Source organism: Rissa tridactyla, chromosome 1 (genome assembly GCF_028500815.1).
Source record: "Rissa tridactyla isolate bRisTri1 chromosome 1, bRisTri1.patW.cur.20221130, whole genome shotgun sequence".
Classification (NCBI taxonomy): Eukaryota; Metazoa; Chordata; class Aves; order Charadriiformes; family Laridae; genus Rissa; species Rissa tridactyla.
Genome location: NC_071466.1, coordinates 11,367,140 through 11,394,284, shown reverse-complemented (window position 1 = coordinate 11,394,284; position 27,145 = coordinate 11,367,140). Strand labels below are relative to the sequence as shown.

General features: G+C 54.3%; 1 protein-coding gene across 1 annotated transcript in view; it reads right to left on the bottom strand.

Moving 5' to 3' along the window:
• Positions 1–27,145, bottom strand: part of LOC128902319 (neuronal acetylcholine receptor subunit alpha-10-like) — a 43,612-nt gene that overhangs the window by 2,528 nt on the left and 13,939 nt on the right. The window contains exons 2-4 of the mRNA XM_054185105.1: positions 996–1,147; positions 635–893; positions 27–122 (exon numbers count right to left, since the gene is read on the bottom strand). Coding sequence (XP_054041080.1) covers positions 27–122; positions 635–893; positions 996–1,147 — 507 coding nt within the window. The remainder of the gene's footprint in view (positions 1–26; positions 123–634; positions 894–995; positions 1,148–27,145) is intronic.

Sequence of the window (27,145 nt, the reverse complement as noted above, 5' to 3'; positions counted from 1 at the left end):
CAACCTCAGCGATTCTATGATTCTATGTAGAAGGAGGCGCGGCGGCAGAGGAGCAGCGTGTAGGTGACATCAGGGTAGGGCTCGGAGCAGCAGCCGTAGGTGATGACGTTCCTCGTGGCCGGTGTTATAGATTGTGGCCCAATAATTGACAGGAACCAGTCCAATTAATCAAATTAGTTTATTAAGCAAGCGGCAGCAAGCAAAACAGCGCTGGGCGGCCGGGGAGTCTTTGCTCCGCCAACGGCGCACAGCCACTTCCCGAAAGTAGTTGATTATATACTCTTCTGGTTCCCGTATATGTGTCAATCCTGGTATATTCTGTGTCTGAGCGACGTGTTGCTAGGGGGTCGGTCTTGTCCCGCCTCCTGATGGTGGTGGGGCTGAAGGCTCCTCATCTTTATCAGTGTCCTTGGGGAGACTCTTTTCAGCTTATCTCACAACTTAGCTCTTCCCTTTGAAGTGTTAAAACACACCAGATGCCTGTGATTTAGGCCTTGAGGTATCAAAGTGCACCAGATAGCACGCTGGATGCCTGCGATTTAAGTATGTGAAGAGTCGAAACAGTGTAAGTTTTCACCAGCCTTTAAGAAAGCCTGATTTGATTAACAAACATGATTCTATTTATTACAGCCGGCATGCCCAGCGCCTCCCACTCCACGTTCTCCACGAAGTCCGTCAGGTCCCCGGTGTCCAGCCGGTTGCGGAGGTCGATCTGGTTCCCGTTGTAGGTCCAGGAGCCGAAGGTGAGGCGGCACCGCTGCCCGTCAAAGGGGAAGTAGGAGACATCCACCTTGCAGGAGCTCTTGGTGATGGCGGGCGAGTCCCACATGATGTGCCCGTCGGAGCGCAGAACCACGTTGGTCTCCACCGAGCCACCAAAGCCATCGTCGGTGCTGGGGGAGGGATCGCTGTGGGGCCAGGATGGCCCCGAGCCCCACGTGGGGCAAGGGTCTGCGGGGCCGGGGCCGAGGTGGGGGAGGGTGAGCAGCACCCACTCGTTGTAGAGGATGATGATGTGCGGCCGCCAGACGTAGCTGCTGGGGATGCAGATGCTGTCGATGCCGCCGTAAGCGTCCTTGTCCCAGGCGAGGTGGGCGTCCAGCCAGGCCTGACGGACCCACAGGTAGGAGGTGAGGACCTGGTTCACCTTGTCCTGCCGAGGGCAGAGGGTGGGGGGGGGGGACGGGGACGGGGACAGGGACAGACCTCGCTGCCCCCCTGTGGAATAAATACTACATTGGCTAAAAACACAAAAGTACAGCATTGTTCACACAGGAAGGAAAAGTAGAAAATCAAGAGGCTTCTGAGGGAGAAAACAGCCGCAGCTGGCATGAAGAATACAACACCTGTGGTTCCCTGATAAGCTACATGAGGTACGGGACGGGATGCAATTATTCCGCGGCTTTACCTTAGGATGTATAGCGGATACGGGAATGGGATGATACCAGGAAACAGATAAGCTGCCAATTAGCTGCCCGCTCCATACTCGGAGCCAACATTTTGCCAAATTTTGATGAAATGCTGTCCTTTGTGCGAACTTTGCTCGTTAGAATGTCATTATAATACCAAAACACACCTCCACCCCGAAGGCTACCCGCCTCCAAGGTGCGACCGCTCCTTTTTGAGCCTGCGCCCAGAGCTTCTCCTAAACTAGACCTTTAATTGTGAAGCGAGAAAAATTTACACCACTCATGGTAAAAGTATGTATGACTAAAGTCACTCAAACTCCACCTCGAAGATAACAAATAGTAGAAAAATAGCCCGAGAGAGGGGGGATACCCAGGGAAGACACCATCGCAAAGAATTCCATCACTGGCTTCTGGGAGCAGGCGACGGGCTGAGCCTCTCTTCCCCCCATAGGGACGCCTTTGGGTAAGACCTAGATTATACCGAGGGCTTCCTCGGGAAACTTAGAAATTTCTCTAGAGACTCTCTTTTCTGCATGTATAGCCAGGCTGTATCGTTAGAACTTTGTCCCGCGTTTTGTAGATGTAACAATACTTTCATTTGCACGTGCTTTGCAGACAGTGTATTTATCACCGGCTGCCCTAAGAACCTATCTATCTGTTGCTTAAATAAACTGCACTTTTTGAAGTAGCTTGTCCTTTTGGTTTCTCACTGAACGCGACCAAAGACTCGAGAGTGGCCGTGCTAGTTCATGAGCACGACTGGACTGAAGGTGCAGTCCAGTAGTAGTGTATCCATCCATCCAGCCAGCCAGCCTGTCCAGGGCCCTCTGTAGAGCCTTCCTTCCCTCAAGCCAATCAACACTCCCACCTAGTTTGGTGTCGTCTGCAAACTTACTGAAGGTGCACACAATCCGCTCATCCAGATCATTGATAAAGATATTAAACAAAACTGGCCCCAAAACTGAGCCCTGAGGGACACCACTGGTGACCGGCTGCCAAGAGGATTTCACCCCACTAATCACAACTCTCTGGGCACGGCCATCCAGCCAGTTTTTAACCCAGCAAAGAGTACACTTGTCTATGCCACGATTCGCCAGCTTCTCCAGGAGAATGCTGTGGGGGACGGTGTCAAAGGCCTTACCAAAGTCCAGAGAGACAACGTCCACAGCCTTCCCCGCATCCAGCAGGCGGCTCACATGGTCATAGAGAGAGATCAGGTTGTTAAGCAGGACCTCCCTTTCCTAAACCCATGCTGGCTGGCCCTGATTCCGTGGCTGCCCCGCACTTGCCGTGAGAGCTCACTCAAGATGATCCTCTCCATGATCTTCCCTGGTACCGACGTCAGGCTCACAGGCCCGTAGTTCCCCGGATCCTCCTTCCGACCCTTCTTGTAGATGGGCGTCACATTAGTCACCCTCCAGTCATCTGGTACCTGCCCTGTTGACCAGGATTGTTGATAAATGATGGAGAGAGGCGTGGTGAGCTCTCTCGCCAGCTCCCTGAGTACTCTTGGGTGAATCAGTCAGGACGGACAAACGACAAGACTCTCCTTGAAGAGTTAAGTTAAGCTCTCTCTTTATTACAAACTTGGCTTTCTTATATATCTAATCTTTTGTTCATGTGTTCTTTCTACGCATTAGCGTAGCTTCCTCAAATAATGTCTGCCCTAGGTTTGTCCATTGCGTTACACTAAATGCCGTAACCGACGTTACTTCTACTCCCTCTTCCTTTCCCCACAATAGCATTTTTCGCAAGGTCACTTCAGGGAGGATTACGCCCTGCCGCTTTAACAGCAGCGTCCATGTGGAGAGTACAGTCTGCTCTTCCTTAGTTAACTTCTCTCCCATGTCCCCGGTGGCTCACCTACTACAGGTGTCTTCTGAAATATGATCCGGATCCGTCAACAGCTCTGCCCGCTGTCTTCAGCTTCACTGGGCTCCGTCCCCACGACTATTTCCAGTCGTCTTCTTCCTCAGTATCACGTCGGGGTCACCAATTGTCGTTTCAGTCGGGACGGACAAACGACAAGACTCTCCTTGAAAAGTTAAGTTAAGCTCTCTCTTTATTACAAACTTGGCTTTCTTATATATCTAATCTTTTGTTGACACTCCGTTCACGTGTTCTTTCTACGCTTTCAATTGGTTAGGTTACATAGCACACGCGCTCGTAGCTACAATACGATTGGTTATTGAAATCCTGTTCGCATTGCTCAAAATCTGGCTTCCTCACAGCCTAACTCTCCTTCTTCTCTGAAGCGATCTTCTTCTTTCTCCTTTTTGTTACCTTGCCCTTATATGACGCAACTCGCGGCCTTCTTACGGCTACACTGCAATCTCTATCTCTTCTGTCAAAGGGTCTACGGGCCCGCCGCATCCCCCAACATGTATGTTATTGCATGCCTTAGTAGACTGCTCTGTGTTATGCCCTGCGAGACTAAAATGAACCCAGCAGAAGCGGTCTCCTGAGCAAGGGGGTGGAATATGGGAAAGCAACGGCAGATCGGCGAGGAGGATTGTAAATACACTCAAGGGACTCGCACCTGGGTGCTGGAAAACACATATATCACACCAATCGTTATTCAGTCTCGGGTGCTGGCAAGAAAAACGTTTGGATGACATAAGCCTGTGATGGACTCACAGACACCTCATCTAGCTGCTTGAGAATCTTGGCCTGTTGTGGAAGAAGATCAAAGCACAGTACCAGCAAGAACAGGGAGTCCGCATGCGCTCCTGCTAACGAGGACTCTTTTGCTGCCAAGGATTCGTGATAACAAGGACTCTCTTGCTGCCAAGGATAAGTTTAACAATGCTACTAGTACCGCTATTTCTGAGTTGTTGCTGGATGTAGATAGTATTCGATATGCGATGTTGCAAAACAGAACTGCTACTGATTTTTTGCTTTCAGCTCACAGACATGGTTGTCAAGATTTTAAAGGACTGCATTGTATGAATCTAAGTGACCACTCCAAATCCATCCATGCCCAGTTGCAGGAACTGCACCGACCGAACCAGCAACTTGTGGAGACCACTGGGTGAAATCTCTTTGCTGGCTGGACTTGGGGGTGGGGTTGGTTGAAGCAAATTATACTCATTGCCTGTGTGGAAGGAATTTGTCTGTTATGTTTAGTATGCTGTTTGCCGTGTGTAATAAGCATTATACGATCAGTTGTAAATGCCGCTTTGCATCGTACCCTCGTACGAGTTGTAGAATATGTTGCTCTAAAAACTATGTGTGTATCCATGAGAACCCGACCTTCACAGAAGAAGCTAAGACGGGATTACAACAATGTAGTCACGTATCAGACAGCCGCTGTTAGCAAAGCTGGATCATGAGTTTGGTGAGACTCGCTGCATACGCTGGCCACGCGTGCAGCGACTCTGGCCTGTACTTTTCTACTCAGTCCAGTGCAGGAGAGTCTGGTGGGACTTGCTGCGTGCACTGGCCACGCGTGCAGTGACTCTAGCCTGTACTTCTCCACTCAATCCAGTGCAGGATATAAGGGGGCTGTCTCGGGTCAGAGACGGGGAGAGAGACATGAGCGAGGGGGAGAGAGACATGAGCGCACTTTGAAGATACAGGGGATGCCCTGAAGCACTGTGTCTGCCCCCGCCCCCCCCCCCATAAGTTCTATGTTCATTAACCCCAACAGCTCCGAAGGCATTACAGCATGTTGCAAGATAAGATATAGTCTACTACTGCTGCAAGACGCATTGAACACCTTCCTACAAGAATTTCAACTTTATGCCCTGATAGGACAGTGGGATGATGCACTCGCAAAGAGCCTGACTGCACTAGAGTGGGTATTTTTGCCACATACCTTTTCAAAACCAGTAACTACGATGATTGAAATGTTACCGCGATTGTTTTTCCAGGGTCGTTTGTGCTGTCAGCAGCTTTCTGGAATGGATCCAAGCCACATACATGTCCCCACCAAAAAGGATGACCTTGACCCTTGGTTAGCACAAAGTCTTAACCTCCTTAGTACATTATATTGGGCAAATAAATTATTCTTTCCCCTGGCACAGACTATTACAGTCACTTTCACAAATTCCTTTACAGCCGCGCATCCTGCTAGCACCAAAGCCTCTTGATGGCACCTGTTCGGTGTTTGCAGATGGTTCAGGGACACAGTAAAGGCTTTGGACTTATTTCAACAGGAACTGCTAAATGTAGGCAGAATCTCAATGTGTTACTGGTATTGTTCAAAGACTTGAAGGAGCATTTCTAAAACAAGTAGAGAACCAATGGTTATTTAGTCTCTTACTGCAATTACTGTTGCTTTTATGAAAAAGACAGTTTCCTTATTTTATTGTCCAGATACGCTCTCATAGCTGTTTACTTGGCCCGTTAACTGAGGGAAACACAGTTGCGGATTATCACACTGTTGGTAACAACTCCCAACATTATGCAGCAAGCTAAAATGTCGCATGATTTTTTTTCATCAAAATGCGAAGGCATTGAGGAAGCAATTTTCTTTGACACAACAACAAGCACGTGATACTGTGTGAACGTGTGCCGGTTGTCAGCAGCTGGCTCCTCTGCCATCCTTTGCGGGGGTTAACCCGCGAGGGCTTACACCTGATGAACTTTGGCAATCCGATGTTACGCGCATTATGGAATTTGGACATGTTTCAGTTGATTTGTTTTCTCACTTTGTTGTAGCTACTGCTCATACAGGAGAGAAGGCTTGTGATGTTATTCGACGTTGGTTGCAATGCATCGCAGTCGTGGGAGTACCGAAAACTATAAAAACTGATAATGAACCAGCTTATGTGTCCGCTAAAGTACAGGTCTTTTTTTTTTTACAGATATGAGGTATTAAACATGTCACCAGTATTCCTCATTCCCCGACTGGGCAAGCAATTGTGGAGCGTATGCATCATACTTTAAAAACCATGCTTGCTAAACAAAAAAGGGGGAATCCCGTAGGTATGACACCTCAAGAGTGAGTGTATAAAGCAACTCATGTTTTAAGTTTTCTAAACATGTCTTCTTTGTCATCCACAGCAGTAGAGCGACATTTTGTAAGAAGTGTTGAATGGCCTGAACAACCAAAGGTGTATTATAAGCACCCTAAATCGGGGTGCATGCTAACCACAGATAATACTGCAACAAATAGAAGTTGCGAGCAAGACAATTCTGTAATGATTTGTACTTCTCATCCGTCTCTTTGCTTCAGCTCAAAATGCAAGTATACAAGAATGTAATCAATCTTATTGTGTAAAGTTAATGCTAGTAAGGTATAAAACAGCAGTAATATGGATAGGGAATCGGCAAAATGCATTAAAAACACGTCTTTCTCTGTATTGTGATTGGGAGTACAACTCTCGAAGACTTTGTGTTACATCTCTCCCCTGGAATACGTTGCTACATGGCTGAGAAATGGTTAAACACCATCTCCAAGGTGCTTTTGACATGTCGTTGCAAGAAAATATTCGTCCTTTACATGACCAGCTAAAAGCTCAAATACTAAACATTCAAGACTTAATGAACCGCAATGTATTTGAAATATTACAAAAGGATTTCTCGTGGGTAAATCCAAAGAAATTGGCTTTCTGGGCTAAGTTTAGGAATCTGGGTATTTATTGCCTTAGCAGGGTTCTTCTTGATTCTGTTTTTAATTGTGTTTAGTATGATATATAACCTGCTAAGAGCGTCACAACGAGTAGAAGCACGAGTCATGGCCACCTTGTTAATAAATGGTCTGGTGTTAAACAAAAAAGGGGGAGATGGGGCAGATCTACGAGCAGAGGCCTGCGTACGGCCAAAGACACAGTGAGCAGAGCACACAGTAAACACAGAGCCAAGAGAACAGTTCATACCTTCACTCCATCCTGTGACGACCATATAACGTTCCCGAATCTCGGACAAAGAATAGGGCTAAGTATTCTTCCTTCGCTGGGAACAGCCATGGCATTGAATATGTTGAATAAGATAGGGTGTTGGGCAAGTAAACAGATAAACCTTACAACTGAAATCATATCTAGCTTGCTCACTGATGTTGATAGCATTCAGCATGCTACGTTGCAAAATCGAGCGGCTATTGATTTTTTGCTGTTAGCTCAGGGTCATGGATGTGAAGATTTTGAAGGTATGTGTTGCATGAACCTTTCCAACCACTCATCATCCATTCATAAGCAGTTGCGGGATCTGAAGGATAACATGTCCAAATTAAAAGTGGTCAAAAAGGTTTCGATGATTGGTTAAGCTCATGGGGTATAACGGGATGGTTATCAGATTTACTAAAGCAAGGGCTCATGCTATTGTTGGTTATATTACTATTGGTTATGGTAGCCTCGTGTGTTCTCCGCAAAGTGACTGACATGATAGAAAATGCCATGCATAAGGTCTGGCTGGCTCAAGAAGAAAAAGGGGGGATTGTAGGAATGTGTCTGAGAGAAAATGGTCACGTGAGCCAGCCTCCCTACTATGAGAGATTAGAGCAAGAGCAAAACAGGTGGTAGAAGATGGAATCAGTACATGGCAAAAACGGGAACTGAGAAGGCAGAAAACATGTTGTGCTAATGACTAAGCAATTTACTATGCGAATTCTTGTAACCAATCTGCTGTGTGAACGAACTGCATGGACAGCGCGTGGACAGCGTAACTAGCTAATCAGAAATAAGCGAGTCGCGTGTACGGCGACAACACAGGGTATAAAAGGCGATGATCTGTGCTTAATAAACGGCTTCTGTTGGTTCACATTGGATCGTCTGGAGGCCAGTTATTTCTCCTCACCTAGCCAGCCTCGGAGCAGATCTCTGGGCGGTAGTCTTAAATAGTCGTTTAGCCCTAAAAAAGACCTGCAACGTATTCAGGAGACATAACACTAGGAACATGCTGGTTTGAGCATCCCAAGGATATTCAAAATTCTCAAAAGCTGTCATGCCTGACCCGAAGGAGAAAAGGGAGGCAAAAGAGCTGGGGAAAGTGTCCCCCCCTGTTTCCCCCCTCGACTGAGTGTAATGACTAATAAATTCTGAGAGATGGTGCCCAATGTACGGGCAGGACAGCAATACCACATAAACGCCCCAAAGGAACTGTCTAACAAGTGATGTTCTCATATCATAATCCGATATCGCACGGGACAGTAAAATGATAATCCTCATCCTTCTCCCAGAAGTAACAACTATCATCGCAGGCAGTACATAAGCCATATAGGAATTTACATACCACAGCCATGAGAACAAACCAAGCAACATGGTGACCCGCGACTAGTTACCTAATAAAAGAAACGCATACAACAAATTTGTTTTTTCAAGCTCTAGTTGAATTCTGTCATTATCGATTCCTAGAGAAGCAAGGAAGGGCGTCAGCAGAACTGCCACCATGGACTTCCGGAGGGCGGACTTTGGTCTTTTCAGGAGCCTGCTGGAGAGAGTCTTCCTCTAGGTTTGGCTCAACACCCAGAGGAGAAGTGAAAAACTGTCCTCTCAACGGAAGAAGACAGCGAAGCTGAGCAGAGCCCCTGGGCTCACCTACCTGATGGCTGTCTGAGACGTGTCTTCCATTGGTCAGACGACAGGGACAGATGTAACGCTGCCTTGCTCTGTAAAAATGGAATGGGGCCCTGCACTCGGGATCCCTCCCTCCTCCACGAAAGATGAAACTGGAATTTGGACTACTGGGGGAAGCCCCGCCTTACCAAGAAAATACTCAATGGCTTTGGCTAGGCGGTTTTGTGATAAAACACATGGATGGGTGACAATTTTATAACCAGATTGAGAAAAGGTGGACAGCCCCTGGAAGACATATGGCAGTAAAGGGGATTGTGAGTTCTTGGCCCACAGGTTGGAAGTTTTCCGGTGCAAAACCCAAGCAGGAGGCTGGAGGGCAACCGTGGTCATACTTCCCATTCCAAAGGCTGCAGATGGGTTATGCTGACGTGCCTCCTGTGGAAGGCGTTAAGCACCCGCTGGTAATCATGGATCAACCCTCAGGAGGAGTAGAAGCTTTTCCTACCAGGAAAGCTGATCCCCCAGGAATGGTCAAAGCACTTTTGTGGGAAATCATTCCCAGATACTGACTGAAATGAAACCAGACGGTCAGACAGCGGTTCTCATTTTTCAGCAGGAATACTGAATAATATCGAAAAAAGTTCAGCCTTGAGTAGAGAAGGCTCCGCGGAGACCTTCCAGCACCTTCCAGTCCCTCAAGGGGCTCCAGCAAAGCTGGGGAGGGACTCTGGATGAGGGAGGGGAGCCATGGGACGAGGGGGAAGGGGTTTCCACTGCAAGAGGGGAGATTGAGCTGAGATCTCGGGCAGAAATTCCTGGCTGTGAGGGCGGTGAGCCCCTGGCCCAGGTTGCCCAGAGAAGCTGTGGCTGCCCCATCCCTGGAGGGATTCAAGGCCAGGTTGGCCGGGGCTTGGAGCAAGCTGGGCTGGTGGGAGGTGTCCCTGCCCAGGGCAGGGGATGGCACTGGGTGGCCTTTAAGGTCCCTTCCCACCCAAACCATGCCCTGAAAGGGTGGGGCCCTTCTCCTTCTCCTTTTCTCCTTCTCCTTCTCATTTTCTCCTTCTCATTCTCCTTTTCTCCTTCTCACTCCCCTTCTCCCTCCCTTCTTGTTATGGTTTGAGAAAACCACCACAATTTCTTGTCCTTTAGAAAACTACTCTCTCACCCGATGACCCCTCCCCACCGGGGAAGAGGAATAGGGGAAAAACAAGGAAACAGGAGGGTTGCAATAGAAATCGATTTAATAGGACAAAACTAAAGAATTAACATTAATAATGCTAAAGAAGCAGTGTCAATCCCGATAACGATATAAAATACCCAAGGACTACACCCAGCCCATTCCATCAGCAGGAAGCCGTGCACTCCCAGCAGGGGACAGCCAATGGGGGACACTGCGAGCGCTGCAGCTTCGGGAGGAAGGGAAGGGCTCAGGGCTCCGGCACCGTGGCAAGGAGTTCTCTGGACCACCGCAATCAAGGGAGAGTCGAACTACACAGCAGACTTTATAATTTATATTAAATGTCATGTTCGTTCTATGAAATAGTCCTGTTGTCAGCCTGGGGCAAGTGCCCTCCTTGTCTTTCTCTGCCTCATCCCCTGCTGCGTGTCACCAAGGGGCGCCCTGACTGCCCCACGATGTCACCAAGGGGGGCTCTGACTGCCCCACGATGTCACAAAGCGGGCACGCAAACCCCGGCCACACTATAAATGGGGGACGCGGTCCCCACTGGAGCCGTCAGCGGATGCTGGGCACCGCAGTCTGGCATTGTCTGGGCAGACTGCAGCCTCGGCCTCTGACACCCCAGCAGTCTTGCAGGTCCCGTCACTGGGGACCCAGGAGGACACTGGGGAGCCGCATCGCGGTTCTGTGCTGGTGACTCGGAGCACCGCAGCCACACCGGAGTCGGTGCCATGGGGCGCTCTGACGCCGTGTCTCCCCTAGGCCCTCTCTTCCTGATCGTGATGGGGCTCAGCGTGTTCTCATCTGTGCTGCAGAGCAAGCGGCTTCAGGTAGGTGACTGTTGCACCACACTGTGCTGCGGCGTGGGGTGGCGAGGGATGGCATGGGGTGGTGTGGGGTGCCGTGGGGGGCTGTGGTGTGGGACTGGGAGGTGCTCCCGTCTCACCCAGCTCCTGGGGACCTTGCAGAAGTGGTGGAAGAAGAAGAAGAAGAAGCATCAGACAAGGAAGACAAGAGCCGGGACAGAGAAGCAGAGCGGTGAGTGGCCCCAGCACCGAGCAACCTGCAAACGGCCTACACCCCACGGCAGCCCTGAGCCGGGGCTGTGCCGGCAGCTGCTGGCCGCTCACTCTGTCTCCTCCCTCCGCAGCTTCTCAGACAGTGGATGGAGGAGTTAGGAAATCCCGGCCCAAGCAGGAGAAGCGGTGAGTGTGGGGGAGACCTCAGATGCTGCCCCAGACCCTCACCCCGTGCCCTGCCCCTGCCTGCGCTGGGCAGCCCTGCCCACCGGCCAAGGAGGGGTGCTGCCCGCGGGTCCCGCTGGGGTCTGGGGTGCAGCGGGGTCTCTTTCTCCTCCTCTGCAGGGCGAGTGCGGAGGCCTTGAACAGGAAGCCCCTCTCCCCATGGGCCCCAATGGCCACCATGAACACAATGACAGACAGAGGCTGCTCTTCCTTCAGCTCCCTCTACTCCTTCCCGGAGCCCTGGCCTGGTGCGATGGCGGAGCTGGCAGCACTCGACCGCTCAGGACCGTGCCATCCCCCCAGGGCTGTCAAGGGGAGGGTGGAGGAGCCAGGGCCAGCCTTCTGCCAGGAGCCCCCACTGGAAATGCCTACAAGGACCAAGCAAGAGCCGGTCCCCAGGGAAAGCAGGGACAGGGCGCAGAGCCCTGTGCACACGCAGCCTTCACCCTGCAGCCCCCCAGCCATGGCCACGGACCAAGGGGAGCTGATCATGGAGCTCCTCCGCTGTTTCGAGTGCACCCAGGAGATGGCCAGGCAGTGCTGTGAGATGCTGAAGGTGCTGCAGGCCCGTTGGCAAGGGGCAGCGGGGGCCTGTGACCAGAACCTCCCCGGGGAGCCCTTCCATCCCCTGGGCAGGATGGAGGCGCAGCAGCAGCTGGGGGCCACAGTGAAGCCCCGGCACCTGGGAGTGGAGTGGCCGTGAGTGGATGCAAACACGGATAAGGCTGAGGATGGGGACATGGACAAGGAGAAGGACACGGGAGCAGACACAAGTGTGAAGGAGAAGGAAAGGAGCAGCCCTGTGGAGCTCGGCAGGGGGAGCCTGGCAGAAGTGTAGAGAAAAAGCAACGTGGGGCCGGGCGAGAACAACTCCATGGGGCCAAGCACCAGCAGCCCCCCAGGCTCAGGCAGGAACACCCCCATGGATGCGGAAGTGAGGAGGGACAGGGCGCAGAGCCCCATGACTGTGCTTCCGCCGCCCAGCCGCCCCCTAGCCAAGGCCACGGACGAGAGGGAGCTCTTCTTGGAGCTCTTGGACACTGTCAAGACCTTGGAGGAGGAGAGGCAGCAGCATGGCAAGCCTTTGAATAGGGAGTGTGACCAGGCTTCCCCAGGGCTGTGCCCACTAGGACGGTGCCTGTGTCAGTGCTGCACCCGGCTCTGGCACCGCCTGAAGGACTGCTGGAGACGCTGCTGCCGGCCGCGCCGTGTCTGCTTCAGAAATTTCCCCCAGTGGGTGGGAAGTGTGGGGCTGGGAACCCCCTGGGGTGCCCCTCTTCTGAACCAATAAAAAAGTCAGTATTTTCTCTATCCCTGTGACTGTCAGCAGATCAGTTTTGTCCCTTGACAGGAGCAGAGAATCAGTTTTGGGTAACGACAACAGTAGATGCTACAGTAATGCCCACTCTCCCGTGGAGATGGGGGGGCCCTTGAGCATTACACCCCACCCAGAGAGATAGACAACTTCTATTACCGTTAGAAGATGTCGTACCCTCAGCTCATGCCATGATCTTACTTGACATATTGGAAATTATCCCCGGTACGAGAGTAGATCCAAAGACAATTTCTAGAAAGCTTTGCAGATCCCGGCTGTTCCTTGGAAGCTCTGCAGCGCAACAGAACCTAAAGAGCGCTGTCAGCAACCATCAGGCCGTGTGCTTCCCTCAGGCGTGCAAAGACCTGATGCTCATTGACGCGGGTCAAGGCTGTCGCACACCTTTGGTGGCACATCCTGCGTGACACCACAGGGCTGTGACATGGGCACCACTTAATTTACATCCGCTCTAGACGTTTGTGTATTGCCAAAAGGGAGCAGAACCACGAGTGCAGGCTGACGCAGGCTACAGCTCTGCAAGCAAACAGGGCGCACGGACTCCTCTCCTCATGAGCACATTTCCCTGCAAAAGGGTGGGGTTCAGAAAAATCGGAAAGGATAAGAAAGTTCCCAGTTACTAAACGCCTAAAAAAACCCCAACAAAACAACCAAAACCAGCCCAATGAGTGAAAAAGAATCACGGTACAAGCACAGGCCACATCCTTTAACTTTTTGGCCTTCGGTCTAGCTAAACAGTGAAATGGTCTCTGCTGCTGAAGTTCAAGTGCCAAGTCTGGGCAGGGCTGGGAGTGCTCAGCCTGGAGAAGAGGCGGCTCAGGGGGATCTCCTCCACGCACATCAATACCTGCAGGGAGGGTGCCAAGAGGACGGAGGCTGGAGCTGGTCATCACCGCCGTGAGCAGTGGCAGCAGCTCGGGGCGCTGCTGAGTTCATGGGAGGTTTTGGGATGGTGTGAGACCCGTGAAGGGGTAATGCCAAGTCCTCCTGTCCCTTTGCTGAACATCTCCTTCTCTCCCTTTGGGGCGCACAGGCCTCAGACTTGTGCTCCCACACTTTTCTGTGGACCCAGAAGGCAAATGTGTGGAGCCTCTGAAAGCATTTTGCCTGGAAGGGATCGACTCAAAGGTGTGTCTTCTCAGGGATGCCCGCACCTCCCCTTCTATCCCTTGCTGACCCTCCACCCCCTTCCCTTTCTGTCCACAAGCCTTCCCTCTTGTGTCTGCTCTTCCCCAGGCTGCTCCTGCCTGCTCCTGTGTCCGTGTCCCTGTCCTTGTTCACGTCTGCATCTGCGTCCATGTCCCTGTCTGCCCCCAGCCCCAGTTGCTCCCTCCCAAGGCACTGGGGTGTCACGCTTTCGGCTGGGGTGGGGATGACTTCCTTGCGAGCAGGTGGTGTAGCGCTGTGTTTTGGATTTGGGATGAAAACAGTGTTGGTAGCGCACTGGTGGTTTTAGCTGTTGCTGAGCTCTCAAGGCCTTTTCTGCTCCTCACGCTGCCCGACCGACAGTGGCCTGGGGGGCACAGGGAGTTGGGAGGGGACAGAGCCAGGACAGCTGACCCCGACTGAGCAAAGGGACATTCCGTGCCATTTGACGTCACGCTCAGTATATAAAGCCGGGGAAAGAAGAAGGAAGGGCTGATGTTCAGAGTGATGGCGTTTGTCTTCCCAAGTCACCGTCACGCTGCCGGAGCCCGGCTTTCCTGGAGACGGCTGAACCCCCGCCTGCAATGGGAAGCAGCCAACGGGTTCCTTGTTTGGCTTTGCTTGTGCGCGCGGCTTTTGCTTTGCGTATTAAACTGCCTTTCTCTCACGCCACGACTTTCCTCCCTTTCCCACTTCCCATTCTGTGTGTCCAGAGAAGGGCAAGGGAGCTGCTGAGGGCTCTGGAGCACAGGCCACGGCGCCGGGCCCTCAGCCGCCCCACAGCCGGCCGCAGCCCCGCCCCAGGCCCCGGCCCCGGCCCCGGCCCCGGCCCCGGCCCGGCCCGGCCCGGCCCACAGCGGCGGCCGATGGCGGCGCTCGGGGGTTCCCTCCGAGGAGGCGGCGGTGTTCCCCCCGCATATCCCTGCAACGTGATCAGGAACTAGTGCTGAAGGGCCGTCTGTGTCTTCTCGCGAATTCTCACTCGCCAAGGGACAGCTTCGGGGCAGGTACGTCCGCAAGGGAGCGGGGGTTGGTGGCGAAAAAAGGCAAAACAGGGGCTATTCCGGAGCTGCCCGGGGCCGGGGAAAGGCCGGGAGGGCGCAGGCCGGCCGCGAGGGCCGGCAGCTGGCGGGGGGGCGCTGACGGGCCGGGCCGGGGCGAGCAGGAACGGCGCTCAATTTAAACGGGGTGTAACGGCCCCCACCGGTCGCTTCCCGAGGGACAGCTTCGGGGCAGGTACGTCCGCAAGGGAGCGGGGGTTGGTGGCGAAAAAAGGCAAAACAGGGGCTTTTCCGGAGCTGGGGAAAGGCCGGGAGAGCGCAGGCCGCCCAGCAGAGCCAGCAGCTCCCAGGAGGGCTGCTGACAAGATGGGGGACACAGCAGATTCCCCGCCCTCCCTCTGCCTAGCTGAAGAAGGTAACTAAGAGGACAGGGGGCTGTGGGAACATGTTCCTGCCCGGCGAAGCAGGCGTGTCTCCCCAGTAACTCCCTGGCCTTCCAGGTACCCTGAAAAACCAGGTACGAGGCTCTGCAAGGGGAACCTAATGCTGACGAGGAAGATAATGCAGTGTCCACAGAGGTGTTGCCAAGGTTAAGCCAAACCACACCTCGCATCAAAACGTCTTCAGTTAAGAAGAAAAGACGGGTCACTGTTGTAGGCGACTCCATCCTGAAGGGAGCGCAAGGCCCGATATGCAGACCAGACCCACTTCTCAGGGAAGTGTGCTCAGGGAAGGGGCCCGGGTTAAAGATACCAGAAGAAAACTTCTCTCCCTGGTAAGCCCCTCAGATTATTAACCGCTCCTCATTTTTCAGACAGGCAGAGATGATCTGTTACCGAGAATCCCAAGGGAGATCAAGAGAGACTTCTGGGCCTTGGGATGACTAGGAAAGGGCTCAGGAGCGCAAGTCGTGTTCTCCTCTGTCGTTGCAGGCCCAGGGAAGGATGAGGAAAGCAACAGGAAGAGCCAGCAGATCAATACCTGGCTGCGAGCCTGGTGTCAGTGGCAGGACTTTGGGGTTTTTGATCACAGCATGGTTTGACAGGACAGCAGGCCTGTTGGAGACAGACGGGATACACCTGCCTCAAAAGGGGAAAAGGATCCTTGCACAGGAGTTGGCAGGGCTCATCAAAGGGGCTTTCAAGTAGATTTGAAGGGGGAAAGGGATGAATCAGGCAGCAGAGACACAAGGGTCGTTGATGGGTTAGAAGCTACGGCTGCTCCTGGGAATGGTCAGGTAGGAGTGAAGCCTTCTTCCAGCAAAAAGGTGTCAGGATCAGCAGGCCAGCTGAAGTGCTTCCACACTCATGCCTGCAGCATGGGCAAGAAAGAGGAGGAGCTGGAAGCCATTGTGCAGCAGGACAGCTATGACGTAGTCACCGTCACGGAAACGTGGTGGGCTGACTTGCACACCCTGCGGGAGCACAGCACTCGTTCCCTGTGCACCTTGAATATCAAATGTCATATCCACGACCCTCATGGGCAAGTGGTCAGGGGAACGTCGTGGGCCAACTTGGCCAAGAGAGCCCCAAAACTGCGCGTGAACCTCTTCTTTGAAAGAGTCACGAAGCACGATCACCTAGCCAGGATCCTGCTAGCGGAGATGCCAGTCAGCAGCATAAGAGTCTGCGGAGCTACAGTTTCAGAGACCCAGGCTGGAGAATGAGACGCACCCTCACCAACCTCCTCCCAGCCTCCTGGTGTGTTCTGCAGGTACGGGAACCCAGAGTGACATCTCACCGCGGTATCACAAAGCTAAGCAAAGTGATCCTCCGGGCCTTCTGCATAGCAGCGCTCAGCAGGAGGAATTCCTGACCACTTCAGTGTTATGGCCAGAGGGTCATTTTCATAAGCGAGCCACTGCGGTGTTCCACTCTAGCCTGGTTGAGGTTGTTGTCCTTGTCCAGTTGTGATCCCTGTTATGCCAGTCTTCACTGTCAGGCTGATGTCAGGTTGCCCTCATAAAAAGCTAAAACGCCCAAAATACTGGTGCTGGGATGTCAGCTGTGAGCAAAAAGAGCTTTTCAGGCAGGAAAACCTCAATTTTGTGAAAAAGCTTTAGGCTTGTTCTAGTAACTGACAACTTTCTTATCCTTTCCGATTTTTCTGAACCCCACCCTTTTGCAGGGCAATCTGCTCATGAGGAGAGGAGTCCGTGCACCCTGTTTGCTTGCAGAGCTGTAGCCTGCGTCAGCCTGCACTCATGGTTCTGCTCCCTTTTGGCAAAACACAAACGTCTAGAGCAGATGTAAATTAAGTGGTGCCCATGTCAGAGCCCTTTGGTGTCACGGAGGATGTGTGTTCCTGGACCCACACTTCCCAGCCGTTAGGGGAAATTGCTGAAGCGGACACGGCGCGGCCGGCAGCAGCGTCTCCACCAGTCCTTCAGGCGGTGTCAGAGCCGGGTGCAGCAGTGACACAGGCACCGTCCTAGCGGGCACAGCCCTGGGGACGCCTGGTCACACTCCCTGTCCACGGGCTCGCTGTGGTGCTGCCCCTCCTCCTCCAAGGTCTTGAAAGTGTCCAAGAGCTCCAAGTTGAGCTCCCTCTCGTCTGTGGCCTTGGCTGGGGGGCGGCTGGGGGGCAGCTGCACGTTCACGGGGCTCTGCGCCCTGTCCGTCCTCCCTTCCACATCCATGGGGGTGCTCCTGCCTGAGCCTGGGGGGCTGCTGGTGCTTGGCCCCATGGAGTTGTTCTCGCCTGGCCCCATCTTGCTGTTTCTCTTCACTTCTAACAGGCTCCCCCTGCCGAGCTCCACAGGGCTGCTCATTTCCTTCTCCTTCACACTTGTGTCTGGTCCCGTGTCCTTCTCCTTGTCCATGTCCCCATCCTCAGCCTTATCCGTGTTTGCAGCCACCCACGGCTGCTCCGCTCCCAGGTGCCGGGGCTTCACTGTGGCCCCCAGCTGCTCCTGCACCACCATGTATGGAAGGGCTCCCCGGGGAGGTTCTGGTCACAGGCTCCCGCCCTTGCCAACGGGCCTGCAGCACCTTCAGCATCTCACAGCACTGCCTGGCCATCTCCTGGGTGGACTCAAAAGAGTGGAGGAGCCCCATGATCAGCTGCCCTTGGTCCGTGGCCATGGCTGGGGGGCTGCAGGGTGAAGGCTGCGTGTGCACAGGGCTCTGCGCCCTGTCCCTGCTTTCCTGGGGACCGGCTCTTGCTTGGTCCTTGTAGGCAGTTCCACTGGGGACTCCTGGCAGAGGGCTGGCCCTGGCTCCTCCACCCTCCCCTTCACAGCCCTGGGGGGATGGCGGGGTCCTGAGCGGTCGAGTGCTGCCAGCTCCACCATCACACCAGGACAGGGCTCTGGGAAGGAGTAGAGGGAGCTGAAGGAAGAGGAGCCTCTGTCTGTCAGAGAGTCCATGGTGGCCAGCGGGGCCCGTGGGGAGAGGGGCTTCCTGTTCAAGGCCTCCGCACTCGCCCTGCAGAGGAGGAGAAAGAGACCCCGCTGCACCCCGGAGCCCAGCGGGACCCGCGGGCAGCACCCCTCCTTGGCCGGTGGGCAGGGCTGCCCAGCGCAGGCAGGGGCAGGGCACGGGGTGAGGGTCTGGGGCAGCATCTGGGGTCTCCCCCACACTCACCGCTTCTCCTGCTTGGGCCGGGATTTCCTAACTCCTCTATCCACTGGCTGAGAAGCTGTGGAGGGAGGAGACAGAGTGAGCGGCCAGCAGCTGCCGGCACAGCCCCGGCTCAGGGCTGCCGTGGGGTGTAGGACATTTGCAGGGTGCTCGGTGCTGGGGCCACTCACCGCTCTGCTTCTCCGGCTGGGCTCTTGTCTTCCTTGTCCGACGCTTTTTCTTCTTCTTCTTCTTCTTCTTCTTAAACCACTTCTGCAAGGTTCCGAGGAGCTGGGTGAGACGGGAGCACCTCCCAGTCCCACACCACAGTCCCCCACGGCACCCCACACCACCCCACGCCATTCCTCGCCACCCCACGCTGCAGCACAGTGTGGTGCAGCACAGTGTGGTGCAACAGTCACCTACCTGAAGCCGCTTGCTCTGCAGCACAGATGAGAATATGCTGAGCCCCATCACAATCAGGAGGAGATGGCCTAGGGGAGACACGGTGTCAGAGCGTCCCATGGCACCGACTCCGGTGTGGCTGCGGTGCTCCGAGTCACCAGCACAGAACCGCGATGCGGCTCCCCAGTGTCCTCCTGGGTCCCCAGTGACGGGACCCGCAAGACTGCTGGGGTGTCAGAGGCCGAGGCTGCAGTCTGCCCAGACAATGCCAGACTGCGGTGCCCAGCATCCGCTGACGGCTCCAGTGGGGACCGCGTCCCTCTTTTGTAGTGTGGCAGGGGGGCACATCCCCCTTTGTGACATCGTGGGGCAGTCAAAGCCCCCCTTGGCGACACTCAGCAGGGGATGAGGAAGAGCAAGAGAAGGAGGGTACTTGCCCCAAGCTGCCAACAGGACTATTTCATAGCATGAACATCACGTTCGATATAAATTATAAAGTCTGCTGTGTAGTTCGACTCTCCCGTGATGGCGGTGGTCCAGAGAACTCCTTGCTGTAGTCTCGGAGCCCTGAGCCCTTCCCTTCCTCGTGAAGCTGCAGCGCTCGCAGTGTCCCCCATTGGCTGTCCCCTGCTGGGAGTGCACGGCTTCCTGCTGATGGAATGGGCTGGGTGTAGTCCTTGGGTATTTTATATTGATATCGGGATCGACACTGCTTCTTTAGCATTATTAATGTTAATTCTTTAGTTTTATCCTATTAAATCGATTTCTATTGCAACCCTCCTGTTTCCTTGTTTTTCCCCAATTCCCCTTCCCGGGTGGGGAGGGGTCATCAGGTGAGAGAGTAATTGTCTAAAGGATAAGAAATTGTGGTGGGTTTCTCAAACCATAACAAGAAGGGAGGGAGAAGGAGAAGGGGAAAAGGAGAAGGAGAAGGGCCCCACCCCTTCAGGGCATGGTTTGTGTAGGAATGGACCTTAAAGGCCACCCAGTGCCACCCCCTGCCCTGGGCAGGGACACCTCCCACCAGCCCAGCTTGCTCCAAGCCCCGTCCAACCTGGCCTTGATCCCCTCCAGGGATGGGGCAGCCACAGCTTCTCTGGGCAACCTGGGCCAGGGGCTCACCGCCCTCACAGCCAAGAATTTCTGCCCGAGATCTCAGTTCAATCTCCCCTCTTGCAGTGGAAACCCCTTCCCCCTCGTCCCGTGGCTCCCCTCCCTCATCCAGAGTCCCTCCCCAGCTTTCCTTGAGCCCCCTGACGGAGTGGAAGGGGCTCCAAGGTCTCCGCAGAGCCTTCTCTTCTCCAGACTGAACTTTTATAGATATTATTCAGTATTCCTGCTGAAAAATGAGAACCCCTGTCTGACCGTCTGGTTTCATTTCAGTCAGTATCTGGGAATGATTTCCCACAAAAGTGCTTTGACCACTCCTGGGGGATCAGCTTTCCTGGTAGGAAAAGCTTCTACTCCTCCTGAGGGTTGATCCATGATTACCAGCAGGTGCTTAACACCTTCCACAGGAGGCATGTCAGCATAAACGATCTGCAGCCTTTGGAATGTGTTTCTTTCCCATCTACAAGAAGGGTCGGAAGGAGGATCCGGGGAACCACAGGCCTGTGAGCCTGACGTCGGTACCAGGGAAGATCGTGGAGAGGATCATCTTGAGTGAGCTCTCACGGCAAGTGCAGGGCAGCCACGGAATCAGGGCCAGCCAGCATGGGTTTAGGAAAGGGAGGTCCTGCTTAACCAACCTGATCTCTTTCTATGACCATGTGAGCCGCCTGTTGGATGCGGGGAAGGCTGTGGACGTTGTCTCTCTGGACTTTGGTAAGGCCTTTGACACTGTCCCCCACAGCATTGTCCTGGAGAAGCTGGCGAATCCTGGCATAGACAAGTGTACTCTTTGCTGGGTTAAAAACTGGCTGGATGGCCGTGCCCAGAGAGTTGTGATTAGTGGGGTGAAATCCTCTTGGCGGCCGGTCACCAGTGGTGTCCCTCAGGGCTCAGTTTTGGGGCCAGTTTTGTTTAAAATCTTTATCAATGATCTGGATGAGGGGATTGAGTGCACCCTCGGTAGGTTTGCAGATGCCAGCAAGCTAGGTGGGAGTGTTGATCTGCTTGAGGGAAGGAAGGCTCTCCAGAGGGCCCTGGACAGGCTGGATGGATGGGCCAAGGCCAATTGGATGAGGTTTAATAAGGCCAAGGGCCGGGTCCTGCATTTCGGTCACAACAACCCCAAGCAACGCCAGGGGCTTGGGGAAGAGTGGCTGGAAAGCTGCCCCGCAGAAAAGGACCTGGGGGTGCTGGTGGCTGGCCAGCTTAACGTGAGCCAGCAGTGTGCCCAGGTGGCCAAGAAGGCCAACAGCATTCTGGCTTGTATGAGGAATAGCGTGGCCAGCAGGAGCAGGGAAGTGACCGTGCCTCTGTACTCGGCACTGGTGAGGCCTCACCTCGAGTGCTGTGTTCAGTTCGGGGCCCCTCTGTACAAGAGGGACCTTGAAGTGCTGGAGCGTGTCCAGAGGAGAGCTACCAGGCTGGTGAGGGATCTGGAGACCAAGTCCTATGAGGAGAGGCTGAGAGAGCTGGGCATGTTTAGTTTGGAGAAGAGGAGGCTGAGGGGAGACCTCATTGCCCTCCACAAGTCCCTGAAAGGAGGTTGGAGAGAGGTGGGTGTTGGCCTCTTCTCCCAGGTGAACAATGACAGGACCAGAGGAAATGGTCTGAAGCTGCGGCAGGGGAGGTTTAGATTAGATAGTAGGAAGAATTACTTCACTGAAAGAGTGGTCAGGCACTGGAATGACCTGCCCAGGGAGGTGGTTGAGTCACCATCCCTAGAGGTGTTTAAGAAACGCCTAGATTTGGCACTTCAGGGCATGCTCTAGTGACAGAGATTGTAGGGGGTTTTTGTGTGTGTGTATGGTTGGACTCGATGATCTCAAAGGTCCTTTCTAGCCATGAAGAGTCTCTGATTCTATGATTCCCAGTTAGGCTTACTTCCGCCTCCAGTACAGTCAACTCTTGGGATCCCCCTGTGACCCCAGAAATACAAATGGGTTCTGATCCTCTATAGCTTGATGGTATTAGAGTGCACTGTGCACCTGTGTCCGCTAGAGCCTTATACTCCTGAGGGTCTGATGTGCCAGGCCATCGAGCCCACACTGTCCAATAAACCCGGTTGTCCCTTTCTTCCACCTGGCCGGAGGCAGGGCCCCTCTAATACCAGTCATAGTATCCGTTACTCACTCACTTCTTGCAGAAATGACTTGGAAGTTCCTTCAAGAGGATCAGAAGCAAGATCAGGCCTTCTGCTCTGTCTGGGGAACTGCCCGCTGGAAAGTGGGGCGGCACTTTTCCTGGAGGGATCCCCTTTTGTGGTTGTCCTTCCTTGCAACTCCTGTACCCGTGTCCGCAGGATCCAAGTAGGTTGCCCATCCCACTTCCTCATGTCCTCCCCGTGGTCACGCAGGTAGAAGAACCACAGGGTGCCTCGTGGTGTGTACCTGAGATGCTGGCCCGTATAGGTGGGGAGTAGGACATATTCTCTTCAAGTTGCTGGACCTTTCGGGACAGTTTCTCCACAGCTGGGACAAGGCGGGAAGAGAGACTTTCTTCATATCGCCGGAGCCGGCCAGCCACCTCATCCACCGTTGGTCCCTCTTCGCCTTTCCATTCCGTTACTGCCAGTGAGTTGGCATATGACGATGGTGCGCTTCGTACAAACTTCCGCCACATGGGCCTTGTGCATTGCACCTCATCAGGGTCTGTGGGTAAGTCTGCATTGTCCGAGTCATAATAAATCATCTCCCGCACGGCTAATTCTCTCAGGTACTGGATACCTCTTTCCATGGTAGTCCTCTTGCTTGGTTGACATACAACATCTTCACTGAAGGGGTACCTCTCCCTCACGCCTGACAGGAGTCGTTGGCAGAGGCTGAGGGCTTGGGTCTTCTTTCCAATTGCCTTGTCAATGCCGCCTTCCCTAGACAGGGATCCCAGCTGCCTGGCTTCCCTACCCTCTAATTCCAGGCTACTGGCCCCGTTATCCCAACACCGAAGCAGCCAGGTGACAATGTGCTTGCCTGAAAGTGGGCTAAAATCTTCTCGCATATCCCGCGGCTCACTCAAGGATAGGGATCAGGTAATTATCTCTGGTTCTGCCCCTTCCTCCTCTTCTCATGATGGCCCTGGTTCATCATCATCTCTTACTAAGCGAACTGATTTCTTCGTGTACTTCTTCTGTATGGAGGCAACTGATACTGGCACGGGTTGGTTCCCTGGTTCAGCGGCAGTGTCTGCCACAGGGCTTGCAGTAGCCGCAGTGTCTGTCACGGAATCACGGAATCTTCAGAGTTGGAAGGGACCTCTAGAGATCATCTAGTCCAACTCCCCTGCTAGAGCAGGATTGCCTAAAGCACATCCCTCAGGGCTGCATCCAGGCGGGTCTTGAAAATCTCCAGAGAAGGGGACTCCACAACCTCCCTGGGCAGCCTGTTCCAGTGCTCTGTCACCCTCACCGTGAAGAAGTTTTTCCGTGTATTCGAACGGAACTTCCTATGTTCTAGCTTGTGCCCATTGCCCCTTGTCCTGTCACTGGGAACCATTGAAAAGAGCCTGGCTCCGTCCTCCTTAAACCCACCCTTTAGATATTTGTAAACATTAATCAGGTCCCCCCTCAACCTTCTCTTCTCCAGGCTAAAGAGTCCCAGCTCTTTCAGCCTTTCCTCGTAAGGGAGATGCTCCAGTCCCATAATCATCTTGGTTGCCCTTCGCTGGACTCGCTCCGGTAGTTCCCTGTCCCTCTTGAACTGGGGAGCCCAAAACTGGACACAATACTCCAGTTGTGGCCTCCCCAGTGCAGAGTAGAGGGGGAGAATGACCTCCCTCGACCTACTGGCCACAGTCTTCAATATGCAGCCCAGGATGCCATTGGCCTTCTTGGCGACAAGGGCACACTGCTGGCTCATGGATAGTTTGCTGTCTACTAGGACCCCCAGGTCCTTCTCCTCAGAGCTGCTTCCCAGCATGTCCGCCCCTAACCTATACTGGTGCTGTCGGTCTGGTCTCCATCTCTTTCCCCTGAGGGTGCTGCATAACACTGAGCAGTGCCTGGTAGATAGTGGCCAGGGCCCAGCACAGTGCGGTGAGTTGTGCCTCTCTGGAAGAGCCCCAGTATTTCCCCTGCAGATATTCTACTCCTCTCTCAGGGTCCTGTAATTGTTCAGGGGTGAAGTCCCAGAGCATTGGAGGCGAGAAGTTCTCTAGGTACCTGCCCCTGTTCTCCCACATGCCATGCCACCCCTGCCTGTCCAGCCTCAGAGCCTCAGAGCTGGGGAGGGACTCTGGATGAGGGAGGGGAGCCATGGGACAAGGGGGAAGGGGTTTCCACTGCAAGAGGGGAGATCGAGCTGAGATCTGAGGCAGAAATTCTTGGCTGTGAGGGCGGTGAGCCCCTGGCCCAGGTTGCCCAGAGAAGCTGTGGCTGCCCCATCCCTGGAGGGGTTCAAGGCCAGGTTGGACGGGGCTTGGAGCAAGCTGGGCTGGTGGGAGGTGTCCCTGCCCAGGTCAGGGGAGTGGAATGAGATGATCTTTAAGGTCCCTTCCCACCCAAACCATTCTGTGATTCTATGATTCTACATCTATATTTCTCTATGTCACAACCCAGACAACTGCTCGGGGGGCCGTGACCCCTCAACCCTGCAGCTGGGGCAGCCCCGGCCGAGTCAGGTTCCCGCTCTCAGGCTCCTCTTCCCTGGCGCTGGTGGAGCTTCCACCCTGCAGGTCCATGAAGGGCCACGGGGGGCTCAGGACGAGCCACCCTCATGGGGCACCGGTGGCCACCACTGTCCCTAAGGGCAGTGAGTCCACGGGGCCATCAGGCAGCATTGCCCAGGACCAGCACACTCATGAGGAAGACCATGAGGAAGAAGACCCACATGAAGAAGCGGTCCATCACCTTGGCCACCTTCTTCCACTCGCCAGTCTGGCGCTGGGAGGCTTGGTGATGCCGGAAGCAGCCGGCGACGTAGCCCACGTTCCTCAGCAGGCCATCGTGGTGGCACAGGCAGCGGTCCCGGGGACAGCCCCCTGCCTCGGCACCCACCTCCCCCTCCATGGGGCTCTCCCCCGGCCCCCCAGTGTCCTCCCTGCCCGCCCTCCTGCCCAGCACCCGCTGGGGTCTCTTGCAGCTCTCGCCTGCCTCGTAGACACAGCAGAGCCGGGCCATGTGGTGGAGGATGAGCCACCTGGCCCAGGGGGGCATGGGCCGGGCCCCCGGGCCGCAGTGGTGGACATTCATGATGAAGATGGTCAGCGCGGTGGAGGCCGTGATCATGGTCATGGTGGCGATGTAGTACTTCCCTGTGTGGGTAATGGGTGGTGATGCCGCGGCAGGGTGGGGAGAGACCCCTGCCCACCTCCCCGCATCGAAACCCCCGCTGGCATGGAATCCATCGGGTCCCCGGTGTGCAGCCGGTTGTGGAGGTCGATCTGGTTCCCGTTGTAGGTCCAGGAGCCAAAAGTGAGGCGGCACCGCTGCCCGTCGAAGGGTAAGTAGGAGACATCCACCTTGCAGGAGCTCTTGGTGATGGCGGGCGAGTCCCACATGATGTGCCCGTCGGAGCGCAGCACCACGTTGGTCTCCACTGAGTTGCCAAAGCCGTCGTCGGTGCTGGGGGAGGGATCGCTGTGGGGCCAGGATGGCCCCGAGCCCCACGTGGGGCAAGGGTCTGCGGGGCCGGGGCCGAGCACTGGTCCCCAACCCCGTGTCCCCTCCCCACGTCACCCCCAGGAAGAGGGGGCTCACTGCCCCTGGTCACCCCCGTGGTGGCACATCCCAGCTGCCAGGTGGGTGGCACACCAGGCTGATGCCAGCACCTCCTGCCGCCGCCTTCTCACCCAGTCGAGGTGACCGTCTCCCCACATCCCCCACACCAGGACCCCCCTGCTCCCCGTTGGCAACACCCCCAGCCCCAGCCTCAGCCCCCCCAGCTCCGGGAGCAGCCGAGGGGTGGGGGAGGGTGAGCAGCACCCACTCGTTGTAGAGGATGATGATGTGCGGCTGCCAGACGTAGCTGCTGGGGATGCGGATGCTGTCGATGCCGCCGTAAGCGTCCTTGTCCCAGGCGAGGTGGGCGTCCAGCCAGGCCTGACGGACCCACAGGTAGGAGGTGAGGACCTGGTCCCTCTCCTCCTGCCGAGGGCAGAGGGTGGGGGACGGGGACGGGGACAGGGACAGACCTCGCTGCCCCCCTGTGGAATAAATACTACATTGGCTAAAAACACAAAAGTACAGCATTGTTCACACAGGAAGGAAAAGTAGAAAATCAAGAGGCTTCTGAGGGAGAAAACAGCCGCAGCTGGCATGAAGAATACAACACCTGTGGTTCCCTGATAAGCTACATGAGGTACGGGACGGGATGCAATTATTCCGCGGCTTTACCTTAGGATGTATAGCGGATACGGGAATGGGATGATACCAGGAAACAGATAAGCTGCCAATTAGCTGCCCGCTCCATACTCGGAGCCAACATTTTGCCAAATTTTGATGAAATGCTGTCCTTTGTGCGAACTTTGCTCATTAGAATGTCATTATAATACCAAAACACACCTCCACCCCGAAGGCTACCCGCCTCCAAGGTGCGACCGCTCCTTCTTGAGCCTGCGCCCTGAGCTTCTCCTAAACTAGACCTTTAATTGTGAAGCGAGAAAAATTTACACCACTCATGATAAAAGTATGTACGACTAAAGTCACTCAAACTCCACCTCGAAGATAACAAATAGTAGAAAAACAGCCCGAGAGAGGGGGGATACCCAGGGAAGACACCATCGCAAAGAATTCCATCACTGACTTCTGGGACCAGGCGACGGGCTGAGCCTCTCTTCCCCCCATAGGGACGCCTTTGGGTAAGACTTAGATTATACCGAGGGCTTCCTCGGGAAACTCAGAAATTTCTCTAGAGACTCTCTTTTCTACATGTATAGCCAGGCTGTATCGTTAGAACTTTGTCCCGCGTTTTGTAGATGTAACAATACTTTCATTTGCACGTGCTTTGCAGACAGTGTATTTATCACCGGCTGCCCTAAGAACCTATCTATCTGTTGCTTAAATAAACTGCACTTTTTGAAGTAGCTCGTCCTTTTGGTTTCTCACCGAACGCGACCAAAGACTCGAGAGTGGCCGTGCTAGTTCATGAGCACGACTGGACTGAAGGTGCAGTCCACTAGTAGTGTATCCAAATCGTAACACTTTAATACACATTAAACGCCATTGGGCTGATAGTGCTGAATTGGGCATCCCTCAGGATTTAAACCCAGCCGCACCTGGCCTCCCACCTCGGTGAGGAGTGTTAGAACACAAGGGGGTTTCTTTTCTGCCAAAACCGCTTTGCCCCTTTCCATGCGACACCCCCGACCC